Source organism: Microtus ochrogaster, chromosome 17, assembly GCF_000317375.1.
Source record: "Microtus ochrogaster isolate Prairie Vole_2 chromosome 17, MicOch1.0, whole genome shotgun sequence".
NCBI classification, from domain to species: Eukaryota; Metazoa; Chordata; class Mammalia; order Rodentia; family Cricetidae; genus Microtus; species Microtus ochrogaster.
In genome coordinates this window covers 10597131-10618764 of record NC_022019.1, presented here as the reverse complement: position 1 = coordinate 10618764, position 21634 = coordinate 10597131, and the positions used below count along the sequence as shown (strand labels likewise).

General features: G+C 45.6%; 1 protein-coding gene across 1 annotated transcript in view; it reads right to left on the bottom strand.

The window, feature by feature from the left end:
• Dock5 (dedicator of cytokinesis 5) overlaps positions 1–21634 on the bottom strand; it is a 178797-nt gene that overhangs the window by 38044 nt on the left and 119119 nt on the right. Inside the window, exons 19-31 of the mRNA XM_026783227.1 lie at positions 20077–20174; positions 19746–19835; positions 18380–18480; positions 17146–17280; positions 15496–15607; positions 14579–14649; positions 13950–14056; positions 12323–12459; positions 10663–10758; positions 7176–7274; positions 3916–4010; positions 2266–2344; positions 452–552 (exon numbers count right to left, since the gene is read on the bottom strand). Coding sequence (XP_026639028.1) covers positions 452–552; positions 2266–2344; positions 3916–4010; positions 7176–7274; positions 10663–10758; positions 12323–12459; positions 13950–14056; positions 14579–14649; positions 15496–15607; positions 17146–17280; positions 18380–18480; positions 19746–19835; positions 20077–20174 — 1321 coding nt within the window. The remainder of the gene's footprint in view (positions 1–451; positions 553–2265; positions 2345–3915; positions 4011–7175; positions 7275–10662; positions 10759–12322; positions 12460–13949; positions 14057–14578; positions 14650–15495; positions 15608–17145; positions 17281–18379; positions 18481–19745; positions 19836–20076; positions 20175–21634) is intronic.

Sequence of the window (21634 nt, the reverse complement as noted above, 5' to 3'; positions counted from 1 at the left end):
CCTTTGAGCTTCCAGGCTCTAGATGAATGCTGAAACAGACCTGAGGGAATGCCATGAAATGTGTAACTTCTTGTCATTCCTGAATATAACTCCATTTTGAATTCCAATCCATCAAGCTAGAGGATAGTTTTAGATCGTATTTCTTCTCTGCAAAGTCAAGAGGCACTGTGCCTGCAATTTCGGTAAACTGACAGTAGGTGGCAGGAGATCCCAGGCAAGGGCACCTCCCCAGGCACAGGCTCCATCAATTAGCATGGGATGGCTGAGGAGGCCATGGAGATGCATTAATAAAAACAGAACGAATCCGGAGGAATGTCAGGTCAGGTCAGTGATAACACATAAAACCCACATCATCAACAACCCCTGTAATTTCTATGACAACATAATATTGTTGAACATAAACAGAGGAACCACCTTCCCCACTGTCATCCAACCTTTAAAGGACACTTACTTTTTAACAATTTTGTTGTGTTTGGCTTCTGAGAAGGTTTCAAGCTGGAGGGACTCATGGGTGAGAAAAGCTACAGCCAAATGGAAGTAATTGTTCCAGAGCTTTCCAGGAGGCATCAAGTGGGCAGGGCAAAGGAGAAAATCACACCAGTGAGGATCCAGATAAAACACCCACGTGTGGGAGAGTCACATTGTGAAACACCCAAGTAAAACCCACAGGACTTCGTGTTCCTTCTGGGGTTTCAATTACTCACCGCTAAAAGTTTTGAGGCTTAATATTACCCTTAAAATAAACAATCCAAACTTTACATTTTTCTTTGCCCTGGGGGCACAGGAGAAGTACTGCCAAGAAGCGTACCTATTTATAGCAGGTGGCCTGGCACTATGTATCAAAAGCCCTCCAGTTCTGCCAGACTTTTGAACCAGTAAATACTTTCCTGATTTTTTTTTCCTGACAAAGTAACTGTGGCCAGTCGAAAACATTTCAGCCAAAGAAGGCCCTCACAGCTATTCAATGTAACAACAACAACAACAACAACAACAACAAAAAGGAACAATCTGAATGTTCCTAAGAAGAATTTAGTTACCATATTACAGGACAGCAGTGTAATGAAACATATTCAGCAGTTAAAAAATTATGAAAATGTTTAATATCATTGGAAAAAAAGTCTTAGATTGTGGAAAAAGTAAAGAAAGTAGATGAACAGATCATTAAAGAGTTAATGGGCTCATTTCTACTTTGATTTATATATGTACATACATGGGGTGTGTGTGTGTGTGCGTGCGCGCTTGCGCTTATACATCCCCCTCTGGTTATAAAGCTCTAGCTTAAAGGTCAAGATAAAAGCAAAAAGCACATGACAAGAAAGGTACATCACCAAGAAAATGTTCTCTGAAATTAAATCCCCTCAAAAGCTGGGGCCCTGAAGTACCTTCACCAGGAACTGATATTTTGCTGGGTGCATACCCAAATATCCTTCTATTTGTCATAAGAAGGACTAATGAAGATGAAGCTACCAGAAACCTGGGTTTGTATTTGCAATAGGGTCTCCTTACAGTCCTCACTGTCCTGGAACTCACTATTAGACCATGCTGGCCTCTGCTTCCTGAGTGCTGAAGTTAAAAGTGTGCACCACCCACTCAGACTGTTTTGCAGGTATTCATATAATAGTGACCGTGTGCTTATGAAATTGCTGATTTGCACATTCATGCCTACGTGGACAGAATCAGCACGAAAGCTTAACCACGAAGGCCGAGGATGAGAACAGCCCCCACGATGAGACTTATCCGTAGTTTCGTTTCCTGAAGTTTCAGGACCTCTGGTCTACTATGGTCTGAAACCACCAGCATTTCACCAAACTCTCACTCACATTAACTCCCAGTGTCATGCTGCAATTATTCTATTTCACTGTTCATTGTTGGTGTTAACCTCATACAATTGCCAAATTAAACATGCCATAGGTCTGCATGCATAGGAACACAGTCACGACAGGCTTAGCATTGAAGAGTCAGGCTTCCACTGGTGTTCTTGGACTGAGCCTCTGAGATCAGAGAGGGCACTGTATTTGTATTTTCATTTAGATATACTTTCTATGACAGTACTGCTCACATTGTTTTTTCTTTGTGTTACTTTTGTGCAATGAAAACCAAACCATTTTACTGTGCCTGGGGAACTCTATATTGGAATGTGTGCTTTAGGAGATTGGCAGGCCCCTGAAAACCCTTTTGGACAGTGATAAAACCTGAAATGCCACCTTTTCTGCTGGCACGGCCTTTTGCTGTGATCAAAGGCCTTCCAGATGGGTGGATGCTTACCTGAAGCTCGAAGCTTGCCTGGTCCATGAAGCTCTTGGTGAGAACTTCAGCAAACTGATTGATGGCACGGAGGAAAACCCTGGGGAGGAAAGGCCAGATGAGGAGGGCAGTGCTGTGCCTCTGGAGATGCTTCCCTACCTACTCTGGACGCAGGACCGAAACTCCTGGGCTCGGCTGGGAAAGTCAATAGAACCTCACAGTGTCTTTAGAGGCCAGAAGGAAGGATATAAACTTGGTCTCTCTGGAGGCTTGTAAGAGCTTGGGGGGGTCACAGGGCCAGTTAACCGAGGATGTGCACCAGAGCAGGTGGTCTGCATTCCGCTGTGACACTTACCTGTACATGTCAACATTCTCATGAAAATTTTTTGAATCTTCTATCTAATTAGGAAGGGACTTTCTATCAGGTTTATGGAGAAATGACAATGCTTACAGTGATTTGGCTTGTGGGCTCATTAGCAACATTCTAAAGCTATCATATATTATAATGAAATATTATACATGTATATATAATATATGTATATATATATATATGTATTCAGTTCATTTCATGTCTATTTGACAAGCCTCTGTTGCTAGGTAGCAATTCTAAGGTACAGACCAAGGTGCCGTGCTCAAAACCTAAGTCCTGGTCTAAGAAGATTGCAGCACAGTAGTGGTACCCTTCGTGAGACAGCTAGTTGCGTTCCAAGAGAGAACATGAAAAAGAATTACATGATAGAGTTCCAAAGAGATACAGGAAACCAGAAGAAAGGTCGACAGACATTGGTGAAAGGCTGGGTATTGGAATGTGGTCCCGGAACGGAGTTGTGCGGGAGAATTCTGAGTAACTGAGAGAACACTCCAAGAAAACAAGACAAGGGTCTTGTGAGCTCAGTTCCTTCAAAACATGGAATTATCCCTGGGATGCGGTTTTGAGCTCCTCCCAGGTATAGTGGGTAAGAGTGAGTCCGCTTCGGAGCACTCAGGGTTGCTTGCTGCTGCTATTCAACCACATGTTTAAACCCTCCTTTATACGCCTCTACGGAAAAAACATGTGGTTTGTCTCTGTGATGACACACAGTTTGAATTATTGAGAATATCACCCATGTGACCTTTCTCAACCTTCAGAGCATAAACTGTCTGAATAGGCTCCACTCTCCCAGGTCCCACAGCCTCTACAGCAGTGACAGCTGGGGACAGAGGTCTCCAGGGGAGATGATGTTTCAGAGGGGCCCTGTGAACGGAAGAGTGGTTGACGTCCAGAGACAGTGGAGAAGGCATGGCGGGCAGAAGCAGAGGTGTGGGACAGGGAACACATTAAGGAACCAGGAGAAGTTCGGTTGGCGCACAAGTCACACACTTACATAGCATGTGGCTGGAAAGGCTCGACCATCAGGATGAGATGCTTACATGGACCAATGAGAGGGCATACAGAGCCGATGGCCAATGGGGATTTAGTAGGAGGACACTGACCCAGGCAAGCAGAGACAGCAAACAGGGAGAAGTTGGTAGACTAGAGAAAGGGACTTTCCAAGCATACACATCGGGGTCAGAGAAGGGGGAAGGCACTTTTCAGAGGTGCCAGGTTTGAAGCAGGGCTGCACTTGACGTATGTACAGCAGACCAGCATATTCAAGGTCACATGCCTCAGAATGACCACGGCTCTCTCACCTGCTCTGCGTCATGTTCATGACCATCCAATCTTTGGCATACACATTCTTCCCAATCAGATCCTTAAACATGATGAAGGTTTCCATGAGGAAGTCCTGTGGAGAACAGTGGAGGGGGAAGGGTTTGGAAACAGGCTCAATCATAGTCGGTCTTTCAGCCGTGGACAGAAGGACCCCTATTTTGGGATGATGCACTGATGGTCACATAGTTGTGGCCTTCTCCAGAAAGTTATCATGGGCAATGCATTCTTTTTTTTTTGGATTTTTTTCGAGACAGGGTTTCTCCGTAGCTTTTTGGTTCCTGTCCTGGAACTAGCTCTTGTAGATCAGGCTGCCCTCGAACTCACAGAGATCCGCCTGTCTCTGCCTCCTGAGTTTTGGGATTAAATGCGTGTGCCACCACTGCCCGGCTGGGCAATGCATTCTTATACATAACTGTTGGGTAATTGGATTTAGCTTTTGCTTCTGTATCATGGGACAAGATGTGATCTAAACTGGCCCCGTGCCTCAGTCTCCTGAGTGGTGTGATGGTTGGTGATTGACAGCGCCCCAGCCTGTGATTTGATTTTTTGTTTCACAGCAAGATTCTGTAAGGAAAACAGGGACACAATATTATCCTTATTTTACGAATGGTTTCACAAGGCTGAGGAAAACTAAATGGCCACAGAAAACAGGAAGCGACAGTGGGGGGGGTCTACAACCCTTATCTGTGTAGTCCCCCGCTGGGTGCTGTCTGAATATCTCTGAAACTTAAAAAGGAGTTAACAATCATTTCAATAAAAACCCTCTTATTTCATGTGTATGGAGGTTTGGCCTACATGTATATCTGTATGCTACATGTACACCTGGCGTGCATGAAGGAGAAAAGCTGGGGTCAGATCCCCAAGAACTAGAGTTACAGAAATTGGGTGCTGCCATGTGGGTGCTGGAAATCAAACCTGGGTCCTCTGTAAGACCAGTCCATGTCAGCTCTCCAGCCCCAAGTCATGCATTTTCAACAGATCCTAGTTCAATTCTCCCTGACCAGTCAGGACAGAAGATTCGTGCTGCACACACAGGACAGCTATAATCCTGCAGAAGAGGCTGCATCACAGTGGCCTGCGAGAACCGCAGTAAGGAATAACACAAGTGGGCAGAGCACGGGGCAGTGGCGAGGGCCAGTCTCGTCCAAAGGAGGATGTGAGCAACAAGCAACTCAGAAATAGAATAGGCAGGCTAAAGAAAACAAAACCTAGAAGGTTTTGAAACCATTTTTTGCTACTTAGCTAAATTTAGACTTTTTCCAGATTTTTCAGATTGCTGAAAAGAAAATCGAGTTGTTTGCTTCTCAGACTCTGTGCATACAATCCCATGAAGAAAAGGACATCGCATAGTGCTAGGAACATGGTATAGGAAGGACAGGAGGCCCTTCCCCCAGCTATCTATTCATGTATCTACCTACTTACCTACCTACCTATCACCTACCTTTCTATCATCTACCTGTTTACATATATACACACACATATATACATATATATGTATATATACACATATATGAGATTATATATATGTATATATGTGAGATATGTATATATATGTGAGAGATGATGTATAAGTATATCATCAATTTGAGACAGAGACTCATGTAACCCAGGCTAATGTAGCACAGAATAACCTTGAACTGTGGATTCTAATTGTCTGTCTGTGAACTCAGAACATCCCTACTTTACCTGCTTTCCAATGGAAATTAAAAAGAAAAGAAAGTCACTAGGGTATGTCCATACAGCCCACAAGAATGTAACTATGGTTACAAATAGCTACTCTGCACAGGCTTTGATTACCAGCACAGCACAAGGCCAGGCATTTCCATGCATGGATTTAGTCAATGCTCCCACTAATCCTCCATGTAAACAGGATCTTACAGAAGAGGTAACCGGTTCAGCAAGATCAAGTAGCTTGTATCATTTAAGAATTAAGAAGAATGGTCACAGTTCAGACATGTGCTACCTGCTACACCGTCTGCTCTGAAGGAGAGCACCTGGCTGCTTCAGCGGCCTACACCCCTCCCTTCCTCTGACCACATCCCCTTGCATGGTCCCTGGAGACATCCACACATGGCTGACTCCTGAACCATGCTGCATCTACTTGAGATCCCCGCTTGAGACACATGGACCAACACTATGAAGGTCGGTGTCAGACTAACAATAATAAATTCTACCCATTTTCTTATTTGTCTATACCATGTGGGCACTATAGGAAGGATGGGGGCAGGGTGTGTGTGTGTGAAGGACTGTATCCTTCACCTTGGCACATCAGCCAGGCATGCTCAGTTTGGTGAGGGTGGGAAGTAAAGAACCCAGACCAGTGGTCCTCAACCCTCCTAATGCTATGACCTTTTAATTTAGTTCTTCGTGACGCAGTGACCCCCAACCACAAAATTATTTTATTGCTACTTCATAACTGTAATTTTGTTACTGCTATGAATCAATCATAATATAAATATCTGATATGCAGGATATCTGATCTGTGATCTACAAAGGGGCTCACAATCCACAGGATGAGAACCACTGGTCTAGATCGTAGAGAAGAGTGAGCCACCCGTGGATGGCTGGACCCAGCCGAGCATCAGTTTGCTCAGCACACCAGAGAACATCTTTACCAACAGCTCAATCCCGCCAACAGGTCCCCGGAGACCTTGGATGCATGATTATAGAAACTGTGAAAATAACTTTTCTTTTTAAAGCAACAGGAAATCATTCCCAAACGCTGTGAGGGACAGAGGGGGTAACCTCTGCTTGCTTCCTCCCGAAAGAGAGGGTGGCCGACCACATTCTGAGGAACCAGCAGCACACTAGGCCACGGAGATTCCGTGCTTGGAACAAGGAACTTCCTTTTAGATGAGATTCAGACTTTTTCAGAGCAAAAAGATGTCCTAAGTGTTTCAGAAGAAGGGCCCACACTAAATTCACATGTGATGATCATTTAGTGTGGGTGTGGAACTCTTATTTAAATTCTAACAGGTTGAATAAGCACCAATTCCTTTTTGTGCCCTCTGTGGGCAGCCATTCACACTGCAGGAGTTGGGAAGGAAGCCTTGAACTCATGATGCTCAGCTTCAGTTACCGGTCATTAAATGTACGCAATCCTCAGAGGGGTCTAGCAGAGCTCAGGAAATGAGGCAGGGGGATCACGAGTTTGAGGTTGGACTGGGCTATGAGAAAAGAATCGTCCCAAACCAAACCAACACATTAGCGTTGCCAAGACACAGAGCAGACAACTTACAATGATGTCCTGTCTGGTTTTGAAGGTGCTGATGTAGTGGCTGTAGTGGCTGTCCTCCATCTGTCGTAAGATGGCAATCATGCAAGCCACAAAGCTGCCCTGCAGGGAGAGAAGCAGAGTCAAGGTTTCTTAGAGTACCTGATGAAGAAAGACTTTGGGCATCATGGACTTTGATGATTGAGCTCCACAAAGACTCCTGGAACTGGAAACATGACTTCTAAAGGCTTAAAGGCACGGGCTTCGCCATTTGGCTTCAATCAAGCACATCCTAGTGTGAATTAGGAAACCTGGAGCCCCAGGCATCCCACCGACAGCCGTGACTTGGATTCCTCCAGGTGTGGGGGCATTAAGATCTCAACTAGGTTACCAACTACGATAAAACTGAGTCCCTGTGGGGGTAGAGCTGAGGAGAAGCTTTTGGAACAATGTCTGGCGTACACAGACGAGTCATATCTGAAGGTGGGATGGCGGAGGAAGAGAAGACAGGAAACGGAATGTGTCAGCTGAGTGACTGTCATGGGATTTCTGCAATGCTGGGGCGGCTTTAGATTTCTGGGAGGTTTTCAGGCTTGGAGGTTTAGGGGTCGAAGATGCACAATCAGTAATCTTTGCAAATAGCCCCAAATACCGTAGATTCTACATTTTAAAATTTCTTAGTCCCAATTATTTCTGACAAGGGATATTTAATCTGCAGCAATTCTGAGGGGGGAAGGGTGAGGAAGACAGGAACCCGTGCATGCCATTTCTCTGATTCTAGATCCTGCTGGACAGTTACATCTAATCTGTCAATCACATGGGATTCTGCACCAACTCTAAGAAAGGGGATGAGGAACTCCATGGTGACTATAGTGTCTACTTGCAAGGTCCGAGCTGTACACTTAGGGTACTCCTCTGCCAAATTAGGGTCACGGCTCTCACTTTCTAGCCAGAGGAAAAATGTACTGCCCCTCTGTGCTCATTCAAATACAAAAGTCTCACAAATTTAAATGAATTTAGCACAGACGTGTTGAAATACAGCCATGATGTCCATCTTAGACTCTTTACTTAAAATGCTTAGTTTACCTACCTATAAGGCAATGTACACTGACTGTACCAAGCTTTGGACATATTTTACAAATTATCATACACTCTGCATTTATACAACCGTCAAACACTATTCTTGTCTCTGGGCTCTTGCCCACTCTGGATTTTAGATTTACTCTCGCTTTTGTTTAGTTTGTGTTTCTTTTGTTCTGAATTAAACATTCCATCCATGTGGTTTTGGTCATTTTATTTTCATTTTGCTCTTTATTTGTAGTCTTGTTTATTTCTGTTTTTTTTTTTAAGAAAGGGTTGCTGGTAGCCCAGGTTTACCTCCAGTTTAAGTAGAGGATGATCTGGAACTTCAGATCTTCCTGTCCCACCTCCCCACTACTGGGTTTCATACACATACAGCCATGCTTGGTTCATTCAGTGCTGGGGATCAAACCAGGGACCTTGTGCATAGAAGGCAGGCATTCTCTCAGCTGAGCTGTGCCCCAGCCCACTTGTTCACATTCTTTACTTACTTAACTAAAACATTATCTTCTTCTTATTGGCTCACAGTAGTCTTTGTATAGGAAGTCTATTAATGACTTTCTACATGTGGTGGATGACCTTGACCTCACAGACCTATTTTCAAATATAGGGGCTATATTTTTAGCAGGAAAAATCCAGTTTTTCTTCCTTTTTAATATTAGAAAACTCAAGGACCTTTTCCTTAGAAAACCAGGCACATACCCATTTATTCAGGCTGATCTAGTATTTAGTTTTTTCACATAGAATGTTTCATTTCATTTGACATTTATCTTTAAGGTATAGCACCAAATGAAAGACAAATAATTTTTTCTAAACTATTCATTTGCTTTTCAAGTTATATTAATTCAAAAAAAACTCTACAGTTTATCATATAGTCAAAATTCTACCTGTAAACTCCCTTGGTTCTGTCTTACTTAGGAAGAGATACACATACAGACATAAACATATAAACATGCACATGCATAGACACACACAGATATGTACATATTCAATCACAGGAATCTAATATGACTTTAAATATCCTTTACAATGTGATAAGTTATTACTTACACTTGACTGCTCACTTATATGTATCTCACTGATTTCTGCGCTCATGCTGAGGTGACCATGACTCAGTGAATGAGAACTTCCCTTTGAATATTTATAGCGCAGCTACCACTTGGCAGAAAGGCCACTGAACGTACTTATTTCTAACCCACCTCGTTAGTAAAGGGCTCCTTAGTTCATTTGCTTCTCAGTCAACTTTTCCAGGTTTCAGAGAAACACTGGTAATTTCAGTTAAAAGCGTCAATTCTATAAGATGAGTCAAACACCATTCTGGACACTGAGATGTCTCCATGAACACACAACACTGCCTAGACTCTGGCCTGCTGGTTGCAAATGTTCTCCCCAAACCCTTTTACCTGGGGTGGGCTGCCCATGCTCCCAATTCTGTGCCAGGAGAAAGATAAAGAACAAACAGCTAAGGTTGCTGAGAACCTTTTATCCTTGAGCTAATGAGACGGCTCAGCCAGAAAGGCGCTCACTGCCGAGCCTGATGGCCTCAGTTTGATCCCTGGGACTCAGAGTGGAAGAAGAGACTCTGAAGGTTGTTCTCTGACCTCCACGAGTGCATCATGGCACACGTATGCCCTCTTACACACGCGCACACACACAAACAACTGTAACTTATAAAAGAACATTGTGCCCTTGAGAACAGGTGGTAGAAGTGCCTACAGGGGAAAGGAGAAGCTGGAAGATCAGGCCCTGGAGAGAAAGCTCAGTCTCTTGCAGAACTCCAGCTGTCTGCCTCAACTCCAGCAGCTAATAGCAGCTGGGTGCACGGGAGCCTCCTATTTGATGTTACCTTGGTTTGCTCTCTCAATTGGACCACTCCAGTTGCCTCTGTTGGAGGCTGGAACTTCCTGGTTAACAATATCTTTCTCTCTGTCTGCTGCTTCTTACTATCTGCCACTTGCTATTTATTCTTAATAAGTCAACCATTCAAAATCAAAACCAAGACTTTTCTAGATCATTCTTCGGACCATACAGAACAGTCCCCTAATTAAAATATAACCTCAGCTTTCAGTGTAATCGATAGAAGTTTTTTTACTTTAATCATGACACCATTTAGCTTTTTGTCATTATTCTGGCCTCAATTTCACCCTTTATTGCAACTTTTTAAGCATAATGGAAAGGATATCGGCCTTCCTAAAAACACACCGATCACAAATCCTTGATGACGTCTGCCTTTTTCCCTGGAACTAAAAGGTCGGTGGTTGGTTTTTCTGAAGGAAATCCAATCCATCCTGGGGTAGAAGGCTCATGCAGAAGCTAAGAAATGCTTAGAACTTAGGATTGTGATATGGGGGGTCAATGTGGGTTCAGTGTTGAGCCACCGGTGGAACAGATGAGACCTTGTGCCTGCGATGTGGGCAGCCAGGAGACTCACAATGTGGGGAGACTGCCGGCTCATCCCAATCACAGTCCGGTTGATCCTTCTCAGCAGCCTCTCCATGATCAGCTGCACGTGTGCGGACGTGGGGCCCTGCAGGAGAAACACAGCTATGACGCCATCCCCAGCTAAGGATGCAGAGCAGATGAGGGGTGCCCCAGGCAGTCAGGCACAGGCACGGGAAGCGAAAGAAAAAGCACACCCAAAGCCAAACGAAAAGAACCCCCCCCCCATAACACAAAACCCAAGGTTAGGGATTTGTTGTGCAATCAATGTTTGTGACTCCTTCTTAATACAAATATTAAAGCCCTAACACCCTATGATATCAGAGGTTCTCTGAAAGGTAATTAAAGTCACGAGGGTGGGGTCCTGATCTGACTCGATTAGAGTCCTTATTAGAAGAGACACCAAGGGGGAGGGTGTGCATTTGCTCATACATTCTCTGTCTATTGCTTCATGTATTCATGGAGTAGAGAACACAACAGCGATGAAGCTCCGACCCAGGATGGACGTAGGCTAGAATCTTCCCGGTAAGACCAGTGCTCACAGATTATTAGAGATGGGTTGATCAGGATATCAGAATTAGCCAGTAAGGGCTAGAGCTAAAGGGCCAAGCAGTGTTTAAAAGAATACAGTTTGTGTGTTGTTATTTCGGGGCATAAGCTAGCCGTGTAGGCGGCCGGGGTGCTGGGGACGCAGCACCGCCGCACCTATTACAACATCCCAGAATCTCCACTGGGGCCTGAACAAAGCACATGGGAAATCCAGGCAAGGTCAGCTCCTGTATCCAAGAGGTGGGGCTAGGGGCTAGTTCACAGAGAACACCAAAAATATAAACATTACTAATGGGCTCTAGAGATGGCAACACTGTCCAGGAGAAGATACGCCAAGTCAGAGGCACAAGAGGTTTTTGCAGGACAATCATCTTAGTGGGTATGTATGCATGTGTGTGTGTGCATGTAGCGGTCAGTGCCTTTCTCTTTCCCACTGCCTTACTTGCTGAGTCAGGGTCTCCCATCAGATCTATAGTTCACTATTTTGCCTAGACTGGCTGGCTAGTGGGCCCCGATGGTATGCATGTCTCTACATGACAGTGCTGTGGTTACATGTATGTATGTGCAATCACACTCAGATTTACATGTGTGCTGGGAATCTAAATTCAGGTACTCATGTTTGCATAGCCAGCTCTTTACCCACCACATCTTCTCCCCAGCCCACGAACATAGAGATTTGTTTGTTTGTTTGTTTGTTTGTTTGGTTTCTGAAATGGAGTCTTACCAAGTAGCCCTGTCTGGCCTGGAACTCACTAGGCAGGATCAATTTGGCCTCAACCTCAGAGATCTGCCTATCCTTTGCCTGTTGAGTGCTGGAATTAAAGTGTGCACTACTATGCCTGACCAACTTAAGAGTCCACTGCCAATGACCTCAGTGGTAAGCCAACTAGGAAAATCAGCCCAGTGAGGTCTCTCACACTAAGTTATTTGCTTGCATCTCAACCTGATGTGAGGTACGGCATGTTTAGCCCATTCTAAAAGGGACACAGCTTGCTCTACTACTTCAGTGTTCCTACACTGCCTGGGATGGGGAAAGCCACAGTTTCCTGTTGGGTGCAAAGGGACCAGCAGAGGCTCAGGCCATAGAGGATCACTGCACTCACCACATCCTTCCTGTCCAGGACCTCTAGGATGTTGCTTAGAAGCTGGGCGCTCGCCTCGTGGTCGGGTTTGCTTGAGTGGTCGTCCAGCTGGCCGCTGAGCTGGTCTGTCAGCAGTGGCAGCAGCACCTCCCTGCACTCTGAAGAACAACAGAAACGGCTCACACAGCGGCTCGCATATGGCTGTCCCAGCCCTGATAGCCCTCTCTGCAACTATACTTGTCTCTGAACCCCCCTGAGGTCAGCGCAGCTAACAGAGCACGTGGACTGAGGCGTGATGCTTCAACCTTGTCCCTGGAGTTCATAGTTTAAGAAATTCCCACCACAGGCAGATGCGAGCACTGGCCACATGTCTTCTTTTTCCAGTGCTGGGGATCGATGGAGGGCCTCTCCCTCTACAGCTGAGACATACACTTAAGCACTAACAGTGTGTAAATTATATAACAATTTCTCCAGCTTTTAATATTCAAAAAATTAATATTCAAAAAATATGCATGTACATATTATATATATACATATATACACATATACATATACATATACATATACATATACATATACATATACATATATATATATATATATATATATAGTGTGTGTGTGTGTGTGTGTGTGTGTGCATGCATACAATCCTAGCACTCCTCAGTAGACAGGAAGATCTAGGGTTTGAGGTCAGTCCACACTGCAGAGAGAAAACTGTTTCGGTAAAAAAGCAAAGAAACAATAGTGGCTATCTAACCCAGGCTGGAGAACTGACTAGGCAGTTAAAGAGCACTTGCTGGCTTCCAGAGGACCTGGGCCTGATTCCCAGCATCCACACCAGGTAGCTCACAGCCACACTTCAATTAGAGGGGATCAGATACCTCTTCTGACCTCCTTGGGCACTTACACACACACACACACACACACACACACACACACACACACACACACACACACAGAAAAAGAAAGATTAAACCAACTTCAGTTTCTTAAACTGCTTTCCCAAGAGGTCCTTAAGACCCAGCAAATGGGCTAGTTGTGGTGGTGCACACACCTTTAACCGCCCACTAAGGAGGCAGAGGCAGGTGAATCTCTGAGTTCAAGGACAACCTGGTCTACAGAGTGAGTTGCAGGACAGTCAGGGCTATACAGAGAAACCCTATCTGAAAAAAAAAGGCAAAACTAAATAAATAAATATTTTAAAAAAGAAAGAACCAGCAACCTGCCAAGGGCATGGCTGGTACCAAACTCAAATTAAACAAGGAAAGAAATCATAAGCAAGTGCTGTGTGTTATAGATGTCAGCCTGGTCTTGGGGAAACCACGAGATCTCCTGCTCTTCTCAAGTGTTCATTTGTAAAATTTCACTGATCAGCCTATTTGTTAATGCTTTTGTATTCAGTTTTCAGTCTTTTGTGAAAACAATAATGACAGAGATGTGCTTCAAACATGCTGCCATATTCAATCTAAACAGAGGCGTCACTTGTCAAAATAAACTAATCTAATTTGAGCTAGTCGGACCAGATGATAGAGAAATGAAGTACCGGACACAGAAACGCTGTAGGTGACTACCACTCTGGTGCAGGCGTGGCCAAGGGCAATGAAGCTGACACCTTCCCCAAGTGCTTCAGGTTCTGAGGGAGGCTTACCTGGCTGCTGGAAAAGGCTGCTCTCCACTATCTTGGTCATGCAGTTCAGCTTCTGCCGGACCAGCTGGTTGTCGGGAATGCTCTGAATGAATTTGCAGAAAAGCACACTAGAAGAAAAGCCGCAGGGTCAGTGTGCTCACTGGGCCAAGCTGAAGACACCCTTATACACACCTCCACTCAGAGCTGAGCAGAAGTGGGCCTGTAAAGCCCACGGGTGGCCTAAGACTTAATCTGAGAGTGTCTATGGAAACAATCCTGTTCCCCAGAGGGTTCTGCCTTAGAACTGACTTTGCCCTTGAGAGTCAGGCACACCCACACATACCAACACATTCCAGGCCCACCTCAAGCCTCGGCTTCTGCAAAAGGCCTTTTCTAGCGGTCTCCTCTCTAAGGACCTCCGTACTTTGCATCCCTAGGCTCCTTTCTTTTACACCACTTCTTTTCCCACAGAGTGCAAGTCTCTCCGAAGGGCCAGCCGTGGGTGTTCTTTTATCTCCTCCGCAGAATGGAACACAAACAGGTGTCCCCTTAACCCTTGCTAGAGCAAAGCATGTGTGACAGCCAGGTTGTGCCCAGCATCGGGCTTGCTCCTGCCAGTTTTGAGACACAGACCGTGTTCTGCTACTCACCTGAGCTCCATGGGATCGAACACCAGTTTGACGTCATTAATTATGCTAGGGAGATATTTCAAAGCTGCCCCCTGTAAGGAGCACAGAGCCGATCGGTGCCAAGAAAAAACAAACAAACAAAACCAGAATACACCATTGCAGCTCTGGAGGAAAGGGCAGGACCTGGGGTTTAAATGGGAAACTGGAAGCAGGTGCCCTTGCTATGAGAGGTGGCGCTCCACCAAGCTTCCTTCTAAAAATGCAGGAGGCCTAGACCTGGTTTTCACTACCAAAAGGCTATATGCATTTACAGTACATTTTTGGGGAAGTAATTCAAGTTTCTCTCACAAAGTCACCATGGAGAGGGAAGAAGGGGTAGGCTTCAAACTGGAGCCCTCAAGGTTTACATGGCTCACAGGTTTTGTAAAACTGCTGCTGCTGCTGGTGACTCTGCACGTCTGGAAGGAGGTGTGCAAGTGTGTGTGTGTGTGTGTGTGTGTGTGTGTGTGTGTGTGTGTGTGTGTGTTGGGGGATTGACAGAAAAGAGAAACTGCCACCTGGGATACCAGGGGGATCAGTTTGCTAAAAATCAAGGGATCAAGCAGGATTTCTAACAGCCACTCAAGTGGAGCCTAAAGCGGCAGCCTGTCTTTGGTGAGTTGACATTTGAAGCTACAAATGCATATGAAAGTTAAAATGTGGATGTAGTCACTTTTACCGTGTGTTGGTTTTCAGCGGGGCTGTGGCTGAACCCAGAACCTCGTGCGTGTCAGGCAAGCAGCTACCCAGCAGCCACAGCTGCACCCACTTTTCCTCTGCCTCTGCCCGTCCTACTGTGCTTCTCCGTTCTCCAAGAGCGTACTGCACTTTTCCCTCCTGCCCAGCTACATCTCCACGAGGGGCCCTCAAAGGGTCACCCACAAGGTCACCAGGCTGACCTTGATCTTGACAGCTTCCTCTAGTGGTCTGTCCATCAGCGTGTTGAAAGCCAGAAACAACTGGCGGATCGAGTTGTTAAATTCATCTCCATCTTCGCTCTGACCATAAAATCTAGTAAGAAAGAAAATATGCAATAGACTTGTGGTCTCAAGAAGCAACACTAGAGGTCAGTGCCTTGCTGGCCACTTTCTCTGATTGTGCAGAGACAGCTCTGGGGGCACCCCAGGACTGTTTCTATGGGATGAAAAGTCAGCCCGATAAACTACAAAGACATTAAGACTCTGAAAATGGCCAAGTGGTCACATGTAGGTAAAGACTCCAGACCCAGTCTATAGCTGGCTAACCAGGCCTGACTACTGGAGCTGTCTGAAGGGCCCAAGCCTGGAGAGTAACTTGGCCTTGGACAAATTTGTAGGCACTGCTAGCGGGAGGGACACTGCAGAAAGTCGTTGTGCAGAGGTAGCAGGTGAGCGGGTATGGCTGCCTTCCTCAGCTCATATCAAGAACAGGAGGCATAGGCTTCCAGAGCAGACTGTGGGGATCTAAATTAGCCTTGCACACATCCTCTTCCAGCATCCTTCCTCCTTCCCTCCTCTCCCCTGTCTCATGCCATCGAGCCTTGATCTGAGGTGAGGTCGCAGGCACTGTGGAGAAGCTCTCTAACCTAGTCTACAAACCCTAGCTGACATCCACTTTCTTTTCCTTGTTTCAGCAAACACTATCACTGCCCACACCAGCCTCAAGGTTGTCTAGGGTCCATCCCATTCTATTGCTGCCCCACTAAGTCCTATAGCATCCAGTCAGCTCTTCCTCCTGAATCAACCCAGCGCTCCCTTTGCATGGGCAGTGGAGCATGGTGTCTCACCTGTGAGCAGCCTACCAGGGGCTACTCACCTCCATTCTCAGCCTTGTACAATCCATTTCTAAACAGGAAGTGAGATGATCATTAAAAAGCTAGAGTTTATTATCTCATTAATCAAACTCCCCCAGTGCTGCCACCACACTTGGGTTAGACCCAAGCTCTTGGCTTATCAAAGACCTGTCTCTAAAAGTCATTGGGGTGGTTTGAAAAAAATGTGCCCCCCCAAAAGGAATGGCACTATTTGGAGGGGTGGCCTTGTTGGAAGAAGTGTGTCCTTGTGAGGGTGGGCTTGAAGATTTCATATGCCCAGGATACTGCCCAATGTGTAGGTCGACTTCCTGTGGCCTCTGAGCTGTTATGATGTAGCACTCTCAGCTCCAGCACCACATCTGCCTGCATGCTGCCATGCTCCTCATCCTGATGATAATGGACTGGACCTCTGAACTATAAGTGAGCCACTTCAGTTCAATGTTTTTATTTATAAGTGTTGTTGTGGTCATCGTGTCTCTTCACAGCAAATAAAACAAAACAAAACAAAACAAAAACCTAAGACAGCCATCATCACCAGTCAAGACTTTTAGAGCAAGCAGCATATTGAGCCATTTCCACCATGAGTCCTGGATGCAGAAGGACCTCACATGGACCTTCTCCAGTGGTCTCCTATAAAGACGTGAACTTTGCCTATCCTATAACCAATCAACTGCTCACAAAGCTGAATACCCATGAGCATGAGGAACAAGGGGATGTAGGTGAAGTGCCAGCAGCATCCTGTTCCTGGGACCATTACCTCAAGTAGAGCACTCGCGACTGGATGATGAATCGAAACAGGTACTTCAAGGCTTTCAAAGCAGCAAAGAGCAATTCCGTCTTGCTAGGGTCATCCGCGTTAGCCACGTAAAAGTTCAGTACCTTGGAGAGTTTCCTAAAAAAAAAAAAAGGCAAGAGAGTAACACTGTGGCGGGCAGTACTGCTCGCTCGAGAAAGAGATGGCTGTAAACTGGGAAGCACAAGGCCCAGCTTTCCAGTCCACCCTCTCACGTATGCCTAGGCAGGCAGACTAACTGCTGTCTTGTTTCCACATCCGTCTAGCTTTGACGCTTCCCTTCTTGGAAATACTGGGGAAACTTGGGAGTAATTAACTCCTCAAGGCACGAGTCCCCAGGGGTGGAACTGAAAAGAAGGATCAGGAGATGACAGAGCCGGAGCTACAGGCTGGCTCAGTGGCGAAAGCTCTCGTTATTCAAGCAGCTTGTGAGAACTAGAGTTTGGAGCCCCACAACTCAAGTGGATGCCAGGTAGTCTTGGGGCTCACCTGTAACCCAGTACTCAGAAGGCAGAGACGGGGTTCCCAGAAGCAAGTCATCTAACTAAACTAGCTACACCCACATGTTTTGGGGTAGTGGTCCAAGAAGATCAGCCTTGGACCTTCAAATGCAAATGAACTTACAAGTACACACATATACACACACACACCATACATGTGCAACCATATACGTGCACACACAGGCACACCACATACACAAATACATGAAATGATAGGTGGGGAAGGAATCAAAAGGTTGTATGTGGTCTACATCAGGTGTGTTCCGTAATCACTCTCCATTTTAATTTTTGAGACAGTTTCTCTCTGGAGCTCACGAACACAACGGAACTAGCTAGCCAACGAGCCCCTAAGGATTCTTTTGTATCCCCAGCTCCAGTGCTGTATCGCACATCACCATTCTGGGCTTTTTACGTGGGTCTTGAGGAATCAAACCCAGGGCTTTGCACAGCAAACACTTTGCTGACTGTACCATCTCCCCAGCCCACCCTCTGGGGTTTTTAAGAAGGAAAATCCTGAAGGAAAGAATGGAGTCCAACACCTCGGTCTGCCGACATATTTTCACATTATTCAAACAGCCTCTTTCCACAAAGATGCTGCGGACACGGTCCCACCCTCCAGGCACACTGACTTGTTTCTCCACTCTCCAGCCCCAGGAAGAGAACCCCAACAACACGCCTGTGCCCTAAGGCATACTTACACGTGTGCCAGGGTGGCGCTGAAGTGCTTGTATATGTAGGTCTCGAGTACAGGGTTAAAATGCTGAAACTTGATGTCCCCTATCAGCGAGATGATGAAGACCTGCCAACAGTGGCCAACATTAGCAGCAGCTCTACACGGCCCGGACACCCTGCCCACGGGCAGGAGTCTAACCTCTGTGTGCCTTTCCTTTCTTGATTGCTGTTCCAGCATTTCCATTCTACTATTCAAGCTGAGGTTAAGCATCAGGGTTTACATTTAACATAGTCAGATTATATGTGTATGGCATATTGCTATGGGTCATACATAGCCACTGGTTGTGGGAAAGCTAACGTCACTAAGGGGTGCTCAGGTGACTTAAAGCACAGAAGAACCCAGGAGAGGGTGGAGGAAGATGGAGAAAGTGGTTTGTGGGAATCAGAAACGAACATGATTTCCCATGAGACTTTTTTTCCCCCCACGCTGAGTATGAATACCCCATGAATGTCAGAGTTCAGTCGCCTGTTTCCTCTCTATGTGTCACCTAACGTCTATGGAAGGCACACAGGATGAATGTGTATAATAGTGGCACTTGGGTCTGCCATCTATGCCCAGGGCCAGCTGCCCTGTCCCACTGGCTCACCTCCATGGTCTCTGGTCGGCCTCTTTCCCCGCACAGACAATGACTGAGAACAGTTCAAGGTGACAGCATTGCCTGCTCCATCTTCCACCATTAGCCCTGATCCGCTGCTAACAAGACCAGGTCGCTCATGCTGGTACACATCACACATCTACAATCTACCTACCTCTTCAGCCCCAGTCTTCAGGTAAAATCCTGCCCTAGACTCCTCAACAGTGAGGAAAGGAGGCCTGGTTTAGGTGTGTCTGGTTCCTCCTGTTCAGAGGACAATCCCTGCTTTTCCCGGTTTCCCTTGCTAAGTGTCATTGTTCTGATTCCTGTTGTTAAAATAAAACACTGTGTGAAAAACTCGTCTGCTAGGCTGCCTAGGGTTCATCGGGACACTAAGCTTCATCTCCGATGGTGAAGGCAGCCTCCCTGACATGGCCGGACAAGGACATACATCGGTCCTTATCAAGGGCTTTGCCTGGAGAGTGGTCTAAGAAGCTCACGTGCCTGCCAGTCTTTTAATGTAATTAGACCCATTGTCTTCCCTAAGGAGAAACGCAAAGTGTGTCAAAGAGGTGAGATCAAAGAGAATACAAGATCTTAGAAGAGAAGATGTCTGTTTCTAAGTGGACTTCTCAGAGTATAGGCTAAAGATATACTCAGAGGGCTGTATACAAATAATTTTGCTTGATGGTATTCATGGTTCTTTAGAAACGAGCTGTCAAAGAACTAACACTGGTTAATATGCTAAACGGCTTACCAGTGCATCAAACACAAGGAAGTCGTAGGTTTCATTGTCTGACATTTCCATCATGATGTTAAAAAGTGCGTCGAGGGTATCCTGTAAAAACTGCAGGTGAGAGAGACAGAGAGGTCACTCAGGGTTCATCCTGCTACATGCTGTGGAGAAGCAAGCGAAGAGTCACTGGGTTCTAAGACACGAATAGCTGTGAATCAAGTATTTTGGTAAGGTTGGCACCCTGGTTTGGCCATGCAGATACTAAGTTTTAGATTTCATGTTGGGTTAACTGGGAACGGTTGAACTAGCGAGACATCAAGGCATACTTGCGGCTGTGCACACACAGGCATACCTTAACAATCTCTCCTCCCTCCACTTCCATCAGCTTCTTCAGGTTGTGTTTAATGTTCTGGGAGTTGGAGCGCCAGTTTAACAAGCCGAGCAGGTCCACTGGGAAGAACACAAACCACAGACATTAGAAGACATCGCTACGGAATTTTCTAGGAAACAGGACTGCTGCCAGACTGGGGAAATGGCTCAAGGGGTGAAAGTGCTCTTATGTAAGTAGGAAGACCTTAATTCAGATCTCGAGAACCCGCATAAGTCTGGCTGCAGGAGGACATATCTAAAGAGCCCAGTGTTCCTATGATGAGACAGCCTGGGTGACACAGTAGAAAACACGAGACTCTGTCTCTAATGAAACAGAAGGTGAGGACTGACATCCAGGGTGTTCTCTGACCCATACATGTACAATGTGCCACATGTTTGCCCATACAAGCATGAACACACGCATACCGTATACACACAAAGATTTTTTTAAAAGTTAACTGCCCTTCATGGTACCTAATTTAAGAAGTACCTTGGGTGTATTGCAATTTATTATTTCTCATATAAATCAAAAAAAAAAAACCTTGTGATCCTCTTTAGCCCCTCAAGGGAGGAAAAAAAAATCAGCTACTGATGTACAAGAACACAAAATGACCACTGACTGGAACTCATGTTTCTCAAACGATGACGTCATCATTAGAAAAGAAAAACTTAAGACTTCCAGTTTCTAATTTTCTGCCTGATAGATGTCCATGTCTGGGCAGATTCCCAGGGAGGGAGCAACACACAACACATCAGTTCACTCTAACGTCACAACTGCACGGCAGGGATTTTGTTTTACAGAGGAGAGAACAGGCTTTGTGACACTAAATCACTTGCTTTAGGTCACGTGACTACTGAGGGGAGCAGCGGGGGTGGGGTTGAATTACAGTTTGATCTGATCCTAAACATGACAGCTACCAAATGCAGAAATCTAATGGATTTCGTGATTAGACTTCTCCTAGATTAACACTCTCCATGTATGCCAAGTATTCAAATAAGGGATATTCAGCATGTACTATTTGTTACTCTTGTTTTCTTCTTTTTTTTTTTTAAGATTTATTTATTTATTGTATATACAGTATTCTGCCTACACGCATGCCTGCAGGCCAGAAGAAGGCACCGGATCTCATTACAGATGATTGTGAGCCACCATATGGTTGCTGGGAATTGAACTCAGAATCTTTAGATGAGCAGCCGGTGCACTTAACCACTGAACCATCTCTCCAGCCCTGTTACACTTGTTAAAAAGATGGAGCAACCAAACCGCAGGAGGTCCAGAGCTGGGACTGACAGAGGTCATCTAGCTCTAACTAGCTTCTGCACATTGAAACAAAATCAGAATCACACGCAGAGAATAACAAGCTTACCATGCCATTAACTACGTTTTAAAACTCAGTATTCAGGCCGGGCAGTGGTGGCGCATGCCTTTAATCCCAGCACTCGGGAGGCAGAGACAGGCGGATCTCTGTGAGTTCGAGGCCAGCCTGGTCTACAAGAGCTAGTTCCAGGACAGGAACCAAAAGCTATGGAGAAACCCTGTC